Source organism: Ornithorhynchus anatinus, chromosome 9 (genome assembly GCF_004115215.2).
Source record: "Ornithorhynchus anatinus isolate Pmale09 chromosome 9, mOrnAna1.pri.v4, whole genome shotgun sequence".
NCBI lineage: Eukaryota > Metazoa > Chordata > Mammalia > Monotremata > Ornithorhynchidae > Ornithorhynchus > Ornithorhynchus anatinus.
Window position 1 is genome coordinate 37,187,484 of NC_041736.1, and position 16,115 is coordinate 37,203,598.

General features: G+C 41.7%; 1 protein-coding gene across 4 annotated transcripts in view; it reads left to right on the top strand.

The window, feature by feature from the left end:
- The window catches only part of SUPT3H (SPT3 homolog, SAGA and STAGA complex component), a 389,952-nt gene that overhangs the window by 263,148 nt on the left and 110,689 nt on the right, over positions 1 to 16,115 (top strand). For all 4 annotated transcript variants that reach the window (XM_039913023.1, XM_029071799.2, XM_039913024.1 and 1 more), the window contains one exon: positions 5,009 to 5,145. In XM_039913023.1, the coding sequence (XP_039768957.1) occupies positions 5,009 to 5,145 (137 nt within the window). The remainder of the gene's footprint in view (positions 1 to 5,008; positions 5,146 to 16,115) is intronic.

A 16,115-nucleotide genomic window follows, 5' to 3' on the forward strand; every position in this document is an offset into this window, starting at 1 on the left:
GGTCCTCTGACTCCCAGACCCATGATCTATCCGAAATCGTCTCCTAAATTATTAAGGGCCAATTAAACTGCACTGCAGAAGAGAAGCAAACCAGATGACCACAAAGGACTAGATGAAAAAAGAAATACCTATATTGGATTTATCCCGCCCAGTATTCAAAGCCCTTGGAGAAACCTTGTGGTGTTTTTTTCCCTTGACGTTTACCCTAATGGTTAAGGGGTGTAGCATCTAACATCTCTAACTTTTACACTCTGTGTCCATTTATTCTCTCTGATAACCCATTTTTGGCCACTCTCTCTTCCAAGCCACTCTTGAACATACTAATATTTTTCTTTCTGCACTCTTTCCTGTGATAACGCATTCCATATGCTTGCCACCCACTGCATGAAACAGTGCTTCCTTTAATTTATTTCACACCTATCACCTCCAGCTTCAATGGGTAGTCCCCTAAGAATGGCATTGTGGAATTTAGCAATAATAATTCTAGATGTATCCATAGCTGGCCGATGTATTGGAAAATGTTGCTATTTATAGTCGTACTTCACATTCAAAAGGAGAAACCACTGGTGGCGAAATTCACCATTTCAGGGATGTTGAGGTGAGCAGCAGAGCTTCACTGCTTAGAGATGAAGAGCATTCTAGAATGTCATTTCTATCCTGTCGTGCCATTTGATGTTGTATACGGACCGTAAAAGAAGCAGATGGAGCTGCCTTAGAGTCATCCCTGGGTGTCACAGCCATAGGGATACCAAAAAGATCTGTCGATCTCCGGCCCCAAGTCTCACCGTTGCCACACTGTTTAACAGTATCCCAAAGGATGTGCTAGCCTGCTGGATTAGATCTTCTGTGTCCTTGTCTATCATTGTATGATTGATCAAATTGCTGCCTAGGGAAAGTTATTCTGTGACTGTATTTCTTTTATCATTGTTATCATCACCATCATCATTATTGTATAAAGGACGTACTACAGGTCAAACACTGTTATAAATGATATGATAGGTACAAGGTAATCAGGCTGCAGCTAGTTCCTTTCCCACATGAGGCTCACAGTCTAACTAGGAGGGGGAAGAGGCATTAAATTCCCATTTTGCTGATGAGGAAACTGAGGCACAAGGAAGTTTAGTGACTCTCTGAAGGTCACAAAGCAAGCAAGTGCCAGAGCCAGGGTTGAAACCCAGGTCCTCGGATTCCGAGGCCCATTCTCTTTCCGGTAAGTGCTTTAATAAGATGTCCTTTCCACTTGGTCACTCTGCTTCTCCATAGGACTCAGCAGATGTGCCATCAAGGGCTTTGCCGTCTTTTGTGGCTCTTTCTGCTTCTGTGACTTCCTTAGTAGTTAGGATAAGTGCCACGCTGAAAGGCTTTCTATGTCTGGAAGGACTTTATCTTCAATTGTAGAAGTTGGGCTGAGAAGTTGGGCTGAGAAGCAGCGTGGCTCAGTGGAAAGGGCACGGGCTTTGGAGTCAGAGATCATGGGTTCGAATCCTGGCTCTGCCACTTGTCAGCTATGTGACTGTGGGCAAGTCACTTAACTTCTCTGTGCCTCAGTTACCTCATCTGTAAAATGGGGATTAAGACTGTGAGCCCCACGTGGGACAACCTGATCCCCTTGTGTCTACCCCAGTGCTTAGAACAGTGCTCTGCACATAGTAAGCGCTTAACAAATACCAACATTATCATTATTATTATTATAAGAATACTGAGAGTTGTTGCTATCTCTTGTCTATGATGGAAGGAGACATCTTTGCCACTTAAAGGGGCTTATGGTGACAGTTAGAGGAACTCTGTTTTAACAAAGTTGGGGTAGGATCGGGGAGCACCCCACTGAAGCCTGAGTATGATATTAAAATTTTAAAAAGCAACAAACCAGGAGAATATTTTTTTTGCCCAAAGCGGCTTTGAAACCCTAAAAGTTATGTAGCGTGAAAATATTTGTAGGTCCACATGACATTTGGGAAAAGTTCTGGTTGAAAGATGCATGATGGATTACTGGAGGGAGAGATAGGGATATAAAGTGAAAAATTAGGAAGGTTAATTCTCCTGTTTCATTTTAGGCAGTCGGATTATGTTATTACTTTTCCAATATCATACCAAGTACCTGTTTTTATCATTCTGGCCTCTACCCAAATCATGAACAGAAGAAAAGTCTTGCAAAAATGAGCATTCGTTACTGCTTCACATATTATCACTCCCTCTAGCTGTTTTCAGTTAAGGTTTCTGTTGTCAAGAAGAAATATTTCATCTTATATTATGAACAAGTGAAATTGATTAATCAGTGTTGCACTAGTTTTGTCCACTTTAACTGGAATCATTGCTGCAAGAGAGGCGAACTGTTTTTCATGACAACCCAAAGTCATGATGGCAACATCATAATAATAATTGTATTGTGTTTACTGTGCCAAGCTTTAGGTGTTCAGCTCTGAGGTACGAAGAGGGTAATCGGGTCAGACACGGACAAATGGAGCATAGAGTTTAAGTTTAGGGAGAAGAGGTATTTAATCCCCTTTGCATCGATGAGGAAACCGAGGCACAGAGAAGTTAACTGGATTAGTCCAAGATCAAACATCAGGCAAGTGATGGAGCTGAGATTAGAATCCAGTTCAACTGGAATACAGGACTGGGCTCTTTCCAGGAGGGCATGCTTTTTGCATTCACACCCCGTTATTGTGTTGGGCATGACAGTAACAGCTGACAAGGAAGGCTTGGCAGTTTTAACCAGTTGTCTCCTGGCCCTGCCAGGCATTTCAACGTGCCAATTTCCAGCCCCTTCCCTAACTTAAACTCAGGAAACCAGGCATACGTTCCTGAATGCTTTATTGCCAAAACATGACTCTGCAGTTAGCCCAGATCGTGGAGACTTGAATTTCTTTGGATCGTCTCAGCAGATACTTCCCAGCTGGAACCTCTCATATGTGTTCTCTTAACAGATGAGAATATTTTTGGAACCTTTAGCAAAAAAAAGGTCTAGCCGATTTTGAAAAGAAAAGTAATTTTCCCCCCAGAATTAGATGTTTTGGATATTTTCTTGATGGGTTTTGGGGGTAGGGTGAAGAGAAAGTATATGAGGGGTTTTGTTTTCTCAGTCTCTTTGGCTGGAAGAATAGAACAGGAAACCATGGAAATACCAAATAGCATCTTTTAGAAGACACTCCAAGAGTAACCACAAAAAGACAGAGTGATGAATTTAGGAAGCTCATATCTGTTGTCAATACACACCAGTAACCATGGAAAGATTTAGCAAGCTACAGTGCTGAAACTTTTTTTTTCCAGATCCAGGTGTTTGGCTGTTATACCTTTCCCTTAGCTGTAAGTGATTGCCAATGGTAGAATTGGGGCCTGGTGATTTTTCATGAATAGAGAACCAAACCTGAAACGTTCAAGTGTTCATATTGTCGAAAAAGCCGATTGATATTCTGTAACTTATCAGCTACTCGCTGCTCTTAGGTTTATAAAACATTTAAGGGTAAAGTCAAGAATAGGCCTGTCCTGTGATGCAACTAGGTTATGTTTCTTGAAAGTGTGGTAGTTTTGTAGGAAATGGTTTCCTCTAGGCATATATGCTTTAAATTATGATCCATTCCAGAATCTTTGGAAAAATTATACACCATTATTTTAGGTGCTGTATGCTGTAATGATAAATGTTACTAAATGTTGCTTAATCTTTATTAAAGTAATTCGAAGCATAACTAGTGATGAAACTTGTGTGGGCTTCTGCTGTTAGTTAAATGAAGAGTTCCATATAATCTTTCTGAAAACCTTTGGAGCATATGCCATTAAGAGATAGGAGCCATTTCAACAGGCAGATCAATAATAATCCAAAAGTATATTAGCATTCAATATATTTGTTTTCTTCAGTGAGCAAAGTGCTTTACACAGTGCCCTGGTAACCCATTTAGCCTCCTTTGAGGTAGGGAGGGACAAGGTGGTGTTTACCTCCATTTTATAGGGGAGACCCTTAAACAAAAAGGAGTTAAGTCATCTGCTCAGAGTCATAGAACGGAAGTAAATCCAGTTGTCCTTGGATTTCCGTTCCTTTTAACTCTGCCTGCATAGGATAACACCATATGCCCATCTATCCCCTCGCCCCCCAACTCCAGCACTCAAATTCCCAAACCAGATGTTTCCTAATGGCTCAAATGTGTCCACTTCCCAAAGGGGAAGGGTAAAAAGTAAATAATGATGTTTTGAAATCCATTCAAAGCCAAGAAATGGGCCCAGGAATCCACCTGATTGACAGTGACGGCTTCCATGGGTGGTGGTGAGGCTGGAGGAGGCTCTCTATTGCTCTTCTCCTCCCTGTACTTTACGGGGTACTCTCAGCCCCTCTTCTTCCCCCCGACCCGGGTTTCAGCAGGGTGGCAAGGATGGGATGGAGCTAGACAGCGTGGCTCAGTGGAAAGAGCCTGGGCTTCGGAGTCAGAGGTCATGGGTTCGACTTCCGGCTCTGCCACTTGTCAGCTGTGTGACTGTGGGCGAGTCACTTAACTTCTCTGTGCCTCAGTTACCTCATCTGTAAAATGGGGATTAACTGTGAGCCTCACGTGGGACAACCTGATGACCCTGTATCTACCCCAGCGCTTAGAACAGTGCTCTGCACATAGTAAATGCTTAACAAATGCCAACATTAGACAAGGCCAAAATGCTTGTCTAGTAGCCATGCTGGCGGCTGGATCACTAACTGGGCTATGGAGTAAAATGAGCACCAAAGATATTGTTCTCTGTCTGTACCATCGTCTCATCACAAGTGTTGGTAAAGCACCAGGAATTAGATTTGCCTCCCAAAGGGTCGGGTTGCAAAAGGAATTTTCCATTAGAAAATTCCCCAGGTAGACCCGACCATTGACTTGTAAGAAACAAAAGCATGCTCCTTTATTTTTGTGTTCCTTTACATTGGACGTAATCACAACGTGAAAGTAAATGTGTGGGGTGTGTGTGTGTGTGTGTGTGAGCGCACGCTTACAGAAGTACTGAAGAGTTGTCCCTTTGTTTTACTTCTATCTTTTTTAAGATAAATTTGGCAGTACTAGTGCCAACAAACGACAGAAGCTTGCTCAGGACTTCCTCCATTCTATCGACCAGACTGGAGAGCTGTTGGCCATGTTTGAAGACGATGAAATAGATGAAGTTAAGCAAGAGAGAATGGAGGTAGAGTCTAACCCATTGAAAGGGGGAATAATGTAAAGTCTTGTGTTTTCTAATTTTTCTACCGTTCTTTCATTATTCTTTTTTGTCATCACTCATTCAGTGGTATATATTGAGTCCTTACTGTGTGCAGAACACCATAGTAAGCGCTTGGGAGAGTACAATGCAACAATAATAATAATTCTGGTATTTGTTAAGCACTTTATGTCAAGCTCCGAACTTGCCAAGGACTGTAATTGTCTGAATTGCTCTCCCCACCTTCAAAGCCTTATTGAAGGCGAATTTCCTCCATTAGGCCTTCCCTGACTAAACCCTCCTCTCCTCTTTTCCCACGCCCTTCTAGGTCATCCTGACTTGCTTTTTTTAGTACAGTGCTCTGCACACAGTAAGCGCTCAGTAACTATGATTGACCGTCCCACTCAATAAGTACAATTGATGGATTGATTTGCTAAGTGATGTTTAGAGCAAGCCACCATTTTACACTTTGGCAGAGGGGCATCAGGGAATATCACAACTTCTCATCTGCCCCTAACCCCTGACTGTTGTCATCGTGAACCACACCAATCTGTAGAAGCCCCACTTCTGGAACCTCCACTAAACTGTCTATCCCAAGAGAATTGATCCTGCCTCCTGGGTTGAAAAAATCCACTCCAACCCTATTCTCTCGATTGATTCCTCTCTTAATGCCTTGTCTGCATTCTTTTTTTTTTCTTTTAATGGTCCTTGTTAAGCACTTACTATGTGCTGAGCACCATACTAAGTGCTGGGGTAGATGCATGATGATGAGGTTGGACACAGTTCCTGCTCCACACAGGGCATATAGTCTAAAAAGGAGGGACTAGGATTTAATCCCTATATTACAGGTGAGGTGACTGAGACACAGAGAGGGAAAGTGACTTGCTCAAGGTCACAGAGCAAGGCAAGTGACAGAGCCAGGGTGAGAACCCAGGTCCACTGACTCCCAGACCCTTGCTCATTCATTCATTCATCCATTCGTTGGTTCAGTCGTATTTACTGAGCACTTACTCTGTGCAGAGCATTGTACTAAACCTTTGGAAGGCACAGTTCAGCAATAAAGAGACTTAATCCCTGCCTATAATGGGTTTACAGTCTAGATGGCTACACTGCTCTGCACTAACAGTACTTTACTTATCTCCCTTCACACATTCTGTTTTTGAAATCCATTCCGCTTTTTATGACCTTTCCCTATTAAAGCTTCATATTATACAAATAAAAATGAATTGCTTTCAGCAGCCCTAAAGGAAAAAAGGGGAAACAAATCTGCTGAGCTCCTAGGAATTTGCGGTTATGTGAATGACCTCTTCGATCTGACTACATTTCTGGGGGGTGGTTTTGTTGTTGTTTTAAAATAATTGTTTGGCTGAGTAATTATATTCCTTTCAATAGAACAACCATGGCAAAAAATACATCTGCAGTTTACAGTTCTACCGTAGTACATCAAAAAACAAGAATAAGTTGGTTGTTGATGATGATGTTTATTCTAGGGGTGTCTCTGCAGTACCAGAAGTTATTGTCTCCCTGACCATGATAATATTTGGGATCAATAAACAGTCTATGGTCTAAGACAATGATGTATTGAAGTATGCATATAATATCACAATATTTACCCAGTGATGTATATTATATTTCTTTTGTGTTTTGAAACAATTAGATGTGAAAATCATACCCGAAGACCCCTATTCAATTGCTTACTTGACTTTTATGTCATCTTGAATCATCTAGGTTTTATTTCATAATGTGTAAAACACACTTTGAGATGCTTGATTAAGTGAAAAATTCAGGGTAAAATATCAAATTTATTTTATTAATTTGGCTTTTAAGTTTATATCTAAGATATAGCTGATTTTGTCTGTTGCCTTCTACTTTAAAATGGGTAAAAGAAGTCAAACCAAAGGAGATGAGTGGTTATCATGTTGTTGCCTACTTTATCATAGTTCTTGTGTGTACTAGACTATAATTAACCCATGTTAAGTTTTGGAGGAAATCCAATAGACATATATGCTTTATAAACTTTAACAACCTTCTTTAAGGAATTACTTTGCTTAGATCATGAACCGTGATCTAAAGGCAGTATTCCTTTTAGGTATCAATTACCTCAGAAATGTGTGGTGATCTTGGTTTTGGACAACTGCAAGTGGTTTTAGTTCCACTTTGCCTTGGGCCAAAAACATGCTAAGTTGTCCAAAGCAGATGATAAACATATATTTCTGATGTCATTATGGCCTAAACAGGATATGATTGTTTAGTGGTATGGTTTCACTTATGATGCTTTATCCAGAAAGAAAATATTGTTTGTGCTTTATTTTTAAAACATTTAAAAAATTATATTTAAGATCACGTGCAGTGTGTTTTAAGCTTCTATGTTACCTTCCCTGCACTTCTGTCACCATTAAGGAGCGTTCAGTGCCACTTGCAAGCATTAGTGAGATGGAACAAATAGCTTCTCAGTTTTGACTGGAGTACTTTTTCAGCCCAGCCCATGCCTGGAAGGGCATTCCACAATCAAGCGGGGATAGCAACTAAGAGTAAGCTTTCCGTAACATTAAGCTGATAATAGCAGGCTACTGGCTTCTGGAGAATGAATCAACAAGGTATAAGCCAAAGTTTGCATACAATATATGGAATTCTAAGGTTGTGAAAGGACGGACATTTCCAACACACCCAGTTCTAACGCAGCAATCAATCAGTGATATTTTTTAGGCATATGCTGTGTGAAGAGCACTGTACTAAGCACTTGGGAGAGTACAGTAATAATAATAATAATGCTGTATTTAAGCGCTTACTATGTGCAAAGCACTGTTCTAAGCGCTGGGGGATACAAGGTGATCAGGTTGTCCCACGTGGGGTTCACAGTCTTCATCCCCATTTTACAGATGAGGTAACTGAGGCCCAGAAAAGTTAAGTGACTTGCCCACAGTCACACAGCTGACAAGTGGCAGATCTGGGATTCGAACCCATGACCTCTGACTCCCGAGCCCGGGCTCTTTCCACTGAGCCATGCTGCTTCTCTACCGAAGAGTTGGTAGGCCTGCTATTTTTCCCATTCAAAGAGCTTGCGATCGATTTGCTGTAGTTACACCATTTGAATATATTGCCATGGAAGAATAAGAGAATTCTCTTCCCACCACATAATTCTGTTCTGGAATACAAAGATCAGCTCAGAGTAGATATAGTATAGGGAAAAATGGTTGATCACATCAATCAATTAGGTGTATTTTTTGAGTGCTTACTGTGGGCAGAGCACTGTACTATTTGGGAGAGTACACGGTAATGGAGTTGGTAGACACTTCCCTTTGCCTCACCTCCGCCAAACATTGTCTTCTCCTCTTCAAAACCCTACTTAAAGCTCACCTCCTCCAAGAGGCCTTCCCAAACTGAGCTTCCCCTTTTCCCTCTGCTCCCTCTCTACCCCCCCCTTCACCTCCCCTCAGCTAAGCCCTCTTTTCCCCCCGTTCCCTCTCCTCCTCCCCCTCTCCCTTCCCCTCCCCTCAGTACTGTGCTTGTCCACTCAACTTTATATATTTTCATTACCCTATTTATCTTGTTAATGAGATGTACATCACCTTGATTCTGTTTATTTGCTATTGTTTTAACGAGATGTTCATCTCCTTGATTCTATTTATTGTTGTTGTTTTTGTCTGTCCCCCCCGATAGACCGTAAGCCCGTCAAAGGGCAGGGACCGTCTCTATCTGTTACCGACTTGTACGTTCCAAGCGCTTAGTACAGTGCTGTGCACATAGTAAGCGCTCAATAAATACTATTGAATGAGGAACTTGTGCAAGTTGTACATCAAGGCTTGTTATTATTACATAATAATGTTGGTTGGTATTTGTTAAGCGCTTACTATGTGCCAAGCACTGTTCTAAGCGCTGGGGTAGACACAGGGGAAGCAGGTTGTCCCACGTGGGGCTCACAGTCTTCATCCCCATTTTACAGATGAGGTAACTGAGGCACCGAGAAGTTAAGTGACTTGCCCAAAGTCACACAGCTGACAAGTGGCCGAGCCGGGATTCGAACCCATGACCTCTGACTCCAAAGCCCGTGCTCTTTCCGCTGAGCCACGCTGCTTACATCCCCTCCCAGCCCCTGCTTCAGCTATACTGGACTGAAGTGAGTGTGTGCTCAGTAAATACCACTGATTGGTTGACTACATTTTGTGTTTTGGCAACTTTACAGGTTTAATAGAGGAAGGGATCCTGCTGATCGTGGGCCTAACAGTAATATGTGTTTGTATCAGAAAACCTCAGTCATCATCATATCTTCAAACCATCTTCCCCCTAATTCATTAATTTCCGTGAATCAATAATAATAATAATGTTGGTATTTGTTAAGCGCCTACTATGTGCCGAGCACTGTTCTAAGCGCTGGGGGAGATACAGGGTAATCAGGTTGTCCCACATGAGGCTCACAGTCTTCATCCCCATTTTACAGATGAGGGAACTGAGGCCCAGAGAAGTGAAGTGACTTGCCCACAGTCACACAGCTGACAAGTGGTAGAGCGGGGATTCGAACCCATGACCTCTGACTCCAAAGCCCGGGCTCTTTCCCCTGAGCCATGCTGCTTCTATATGACTTCGTATAAAAGAGGTGTCTCCGAAACACATCTTCCGCATTGTAAGAGAACTCCCCAAATAAGTGGGCCTGAATTGTATCAAATTTTAGACTTAGCCTGTTGTAATAGTAAAGTAATATAGGTAATTAAGGCTGAAATGGTAACTTCAAGTAGCTTTACGTTATTAATAAGCGCCTTCTCTCCTAACGTAACCAAGCACAGCTTGCTTCTCTACAAAATGCCAATTTAGCTAGAGAAAAACACTGAACTTGTATCCATTACTTGACTGTAGACAGTAGAAAGTAGAACCGTCAAGGGCATAGAAGCTGCCTGCTTCTAATTTGACAGGTTACAGTTTGTCAAGAGTAAACCACAACTGTGGTAATCTATTTGAAGCCATTTGGAGATTTCAGACGGCAGCCTTTTACAGTGCCGTAGAATAATCAGTTCTAGCAAGATGCGGTGATTTAGTTTTCCTCTAAGCAGCCTTCTGGTTGCAGAAACTCTGTTTATGACATTCTCTTCTAGAATGCATGAAAACGATGCAGTTCTACGAGCAAAAGTTGACTTTCGTTTCTCTTTTAAAGGCGATTTAAAAGAGAAAACAAATCCCTACAGGAGTAAATCTCACATTGGGCCTTAACTTTTGAACAGATCTACTAACAGTACTGTTGACTGATTGACATGACTGAGATCTTTGGTATTTTTTCTTCTGTCTTGGGTGAAGGGCTTTTCTGTTTCTTTGACTACGACCTGGAATTTGCTGGATATTTGAACCTGTTAGGCTGTTGCTAAGTGTCTCTATTCCAGGAAGACCAAACTGTGTCTACCAACTGTTCTCTTGTACTCTCCCAAGTGCTTAGTACAGTGCTCTGCGTGAAGTAAGTGCTCAGTGCTCAGAGAAGCAGCGTGGCGTAGTGGAAAGAGCATGGGCTTGGGAGTCAGAGGACATAGGTTCTAATCCTGCCTCCACGACTTGTCTGTTGTGTGACCTTGGGCAAGCCACTTAACTTTTCTGTGCCCAGTTACCTCATCTGTAAAATGGGGATTAAGACTGTGAGCCCCAAGTGGGACAACCTGATTATCTTGTATCTACCCCAGCGCTTAGAACAGTGCTTGGCATAGAGTAAGCACTTAACAAATACCAAAAAAAATGATTAATTGATCACTCCAATAAGGTTAGTGGTTGCAATAGTTCCCAGTGAGTTGCTCATATTCAATGCTCTATAAACTCTTATTGGTAGAACTTTGCCGAAGTTCACCGTCAAAGTGCCCCTATTCACTGTTCCTACCCATACTCACCTGGAGTGTGTGGTGAAGAAATAGGAGCCTGCGAATTGTGGTTTGTGCATGGAGCACACCCCCTATCCCAGCCCCCTTGGTCTGCTCTTCCTACACGCAGCATGTGAGATTGTATCGAGAACCACATCAATTTTGCACGTGCGTTAGGTTGTGTTGTAAAACCATGAGCATGTATACATGCCAAGAACGATTTTTATGTGCCGAACTTACTCGCAGTTGCCTTATAGTAATAATGGTGAGGGCAGGGAATGTATCTGTTACATTGTTGTATTGTACTCTCCCAAGAGCTTAGTACACTGGTCTGCACACAGTTATACCTCAATAAATACTGTTGACTAAATGCCTCCTAAATAAAACATTAGACAGCCTGGCCTAATGCGAGAAGCAGCATAGCCTAGAGCACCTGGATTTTAGTTCCAGCTGTTCCACTTTTCTGCTCTGTGACCTTGGACAAGTCAGGTTATTTCGCTATGCCTCAGTTACCTCATCTGTAATATGGGGATTAAGACAGTGAATCCAATGTGGGACTTGGACTGTGTCCAGCCTGATTAGCTTGTATCTACCCCAGTGCTTAGTACAGTACCTGGCAGATAGTAAGTGCTTAACAAATAAAAAAAACACCAAAAAACAACAACAGAGCTCCTTTGGGGAAGTACGGTTGAAGAAAAAGACACCTCCTCTGCCCATGAAGAGCTTACAATTTACTAATTCTCTTGCTCTTGACAAGAAAAAGGTAAATATACAAGTTGTTTCAATACTTTATTGTTACTGGAACAAATCTAGACATTTATAATGGATATAATTTTTATATAAGGTAATTGAGCACACATTTTATAACTTGATCCTCTACTTTCCGGTATTACTGTCTGTCACTCCACTATCATACAGAAATGAGGAAAGTGAGTGGAAAATTGGGGAAGCTGGTGGTAATAATGGTAATAAATGAGCAAAGCTATATGTCTTTGGGGACCTTCCAGAGTAGAAAATGGTAACCCTGCCTTCGGGGAGCAGTCCAACTAATAGGGAACTTAGTAGGGAAAAAAAGTAATAAAAGTATAATAGTTAAAAGGATGAGGGAGTAAATGTAAATAATAACAGATAGGTAAATAAATCAATATAAAAATCCAAAAAATGCATAATCATAATTTTTAGTTCCATTGGACTTCTTAAAGCATTTCTTAGCAGAGGAAACTTTGCAAGGCAAATTTAAGGTAGTAATATTATTATGGACGGGGAACTCGACTACCAATTTGGTTGTATTGTTCTGTCCCAAGTGCTTACTACAATACTCTGCACACAATAAGTGCTCAATAAATATGATTGCTAATGGTGCTGTTTGTAAAGCCCTTCTGTGTACCAGGACTGTGCTGTCATTCCCAGTTTATATTTGTCTTCTTCAAAAATGCAGTTTAAGGTGTTAGTATAGTGCTCTGTACACAGTATGCACTCAATGAACGTCATGGATTGACTACGTAAATAATACTGTAGATAGAATCCATCCTTCCTGTCTGTTCTCCAACCAGCTGGTTCAGTTGCTACTGATGGTGCAAATGGTCATTAATTATCATTAGCCAATTTAAATTTTATTTGGCAAAATATCAAGAATCTCTATTGAGCTGTCTTTAAACTAGGTGTTACTAATCTGTTATTGGATAATAAACATAAATAGAATTAATAGAAGAGGGTTCCAATCACATTCTTTCCTTTGAGAAAGAACTTTTTTTCTAAAAACTTGTGAAACATTTTCACAAAAATGTTTCTTCTGATATGTTGTTTTAAATACTTTATAACTTAAGCAAGTATGTCAATATTATATTAGCCTTTCCGCATACTTGACATGAATACGATTCCACCTGTCTGCCAAGTTTGTCAAGACCCCTAAATCCTTTTTTGTGTGCCAAGGTAAATGTTCATCTTATTTTTCCAAAAATGTGTTTACCCGATCTGATTGCACACCCCCTCGTAATCCAACATAGCTAGGGATTCAGGAGCTGGGTGGTGATTTGCCAATTTTGGAATTGGAGAATGAATTTTTTTTTTTTTAAAGGCATGAGTTGGGTAGGGGAGGTGGCTGTAGCAGAGGGAAAAGAGGCTCATCTGATGATGACCAACTATGATAGGTTGTTTGATTGTGCCTTCACCAGGCTAGCTCGTTTGGGTGTCTGGCGCAGCTCTGTTGTAGGCACTGGGAGAATGAGACTGAGTAAGCTCCCTCTAGACTGTAAGCTCATTGCAGGCAGGGAATGTGTCTGTTTTTTGTTATATCGTACTCTACCCAGCACTTAGTACAGTACACATAGCGTACTGTAAGCGCTCAATAAATACAGTTGACTGCCTGAAGCTGAACAAAAACTGACAAATGTCAAGAGACTACTTTTTTGGACTCGAACCCCCCAAGGCCTCCCAACCCTCTGTCCATTTTCTCCTCCTTGCCAGGAGGTCTCTCCAGGGAAGATTGTAACCTCCTCGTTGGCAGAGTTTGTCCCTACCGACTCCATTGCATCGTACTCTTCCAAGTGCTCTACCCACATGTAGCACTCAGTAAATACCATTGATTGATTGAATTCTCCCTGCTTTCAAAATCTATCCCCCTTTCTTGTGCTTCTGACTCCATCAGGTCACCTTCTAGGAACACTTACTCCCACCAGTCTTCCCTTCTTAACCTCTGTCGAACTCTTCATTACAATAGCTCCTTCGTCGTGCCTTTAAATATCCTCAAGGGTCCTCCCCCAATCCCAAAAAAGCATTCTTGCAATCTGCATCTGCACGATGCTATTTCCCTGTTCCTGTGCTGCCCAAGCTCCCTAGAATGCAATCACTTCCTCTATCTGCCTAAGGTTTGTGAGATCCTTGAAGGCAGAGATGTCTACCAACGCCGTCGTACTCTCCCAAGAATACTTTAGCACACAGTAAGTACTCAATAAATATCATTGATGGATTCTTGATCTAGGCTGTAAGTTTCTCGTGGGCAGAAAACACATCTACCAACTCGGTTTGTACTCTCTGAGTTAGAACCACGCTTTGCACACAGTAAGCAGTGTGACTTAGTGGAAAGAGCACTTGCCTGAGAGGTAGGAGACCTGCGTTCTAATCTCGGCTCTGGCAATTACCTGGTGTGTGACCCTGGGCCAGTCGCTTCATTTCTCTGGGCGTCAGTCCCCTCCGGTAAAATGGGGATTAAAACTGTGAGCCTTACGTGGGGCACGGACTGTGTTCAACTCAATTATCTCGTATCTATTCCAGTCCTCAATACAGTACCTGGTACATAGTATGTGCTTAACGAATCCAAAAAAAGCATTCAATAAACAACATTGATTCTCACTGATCAATAGTATTTTTGAGTAATAATTATATGAGGCGCACTGTACTAAGCACTTGGGAGAGTGGAATTTTGCTATCTGGGAAAAGTGCTTCTAAGTTGGACTCTGATTAGTTTTTTTCCATAACCATTCCAGGAAAAATGATCAGGATTGTGGAGCAGTCTTGCTGATCGAAGAATATAAAGGGCCTTACCCTCTCAGATCCATCAACAGCCTTCTAGCAGCCGTGTTCTCTCTCCTGCTTAAACTGTGAGCCCCAGGTGGGACAGGGATTGGGTCCGATCTGATTATTTAGTATCGACCCCAGCACTTAGTACAGTGCTTGGCATGTAGTAAGTGTTAAATACCACAATTATTATCTTTACTATCATTATTAAAGGTGGGTTGATATCTCTCTAGAGAAGCAGCGTGGCTCAGTGGAAAGAGCCCGGGCTTGGGAGTCAGAGGTCATGAGTTCGAATCCCACCTCTGCCACTTGTCAGCTGTGTAACTGTGGGCAAGTCACTTAACTTCTCTGTGCCTCAGTTCCCTCATCTGTCAAATGGGGATGAACTGTGAGCCTCACGTGGGACAACCTGATTACCCTGTATCTACCCCAGTGCTTAGAACAGTGCTCTGCACTTAGTAAGCACTTAACAAATGCCAACATTATCTCTCTTAATGTTGATACTCCAAATTTGATCAATTTCATGTAATTTATCTCCATTGCTAGACCGTAAATTCCTTAAGGGCGGGAGTCAGCAGCTTCCAATTCTGTTGTATTCTGTCGTATGCATAGTGCTGATTGGTTGATTGGACAACTGGTTATACTTCACTTGAATACTCAATCATCTATCCACAATGTTGTTCTGCCCACATTTTCTCTCAAAAACCTCCAGTGATTACTTATCCATCTTTGCATCAATCACAATCATTCAGAAAGCAGCGTGGTTTAGTGGATAGAATGTGGGCCTGGGAGACAGAAGGACTTAGGTTCTAATCCTGGCTCCTCCACATGTCTGCTGTGTGACCTTGGTCAAGGCACTTCACTTTTCTGGGCCTCAGTTTCCTCATCTGTAAAATGGGGATTAAAGGAGTGAACCCCTTGGTTCAGTTGGAGTGTGTCCAACCTGATTCATTTGTATCTACTCCAATACTTAGAACAGTGCTTGACACATAGTAAGCACTTAACAAGTACCATAATTATTATTATTTAACTCTTTTTAAAATTATTATTATTATTGGTATTTAAGCAACGACTATGGCCCAGGCACTGTACTAATCTGTGGGATAGGTTCAAGTTAATCAGGTTAAGCACAGTTCCTGTCCCACGTAGGGGCCCATTGTCTTTATCCCCATTGTACAGGTAAGGTAACTGAGGCACAGAGAAATTAAATGACTTGCTCCTGATCACACAGCAGACTCTGACTCGCAGGCCCGTGTGCTTTCCATTAGGCCATAATAATACCAATAATAATTACGATATTCATTAAGCATTTACTGTGGGCCGGACACTGTTCTTAGCATGGGGTAGATACAAGTTAATTGGGTTCGATACAGTCCCTGCCCCATGTGGGGCTCACAGTCTATTCTATTTATTGCTCTTGTTTTAATGAGATGTACATCCCCTTGATTCTATTTATTGCTATTGTTTTTGTCTGTCTCCCCGATTAGACTGGGACTGTCTCTATCTGTTGCCGATTTGTACATTCCAAGCGCTTAGTACAGTGCTCCGCACATAGTAAGCGCTCAATAAATACTATTGACTGAATGAATAATTCCCATTTTACAGATGAGG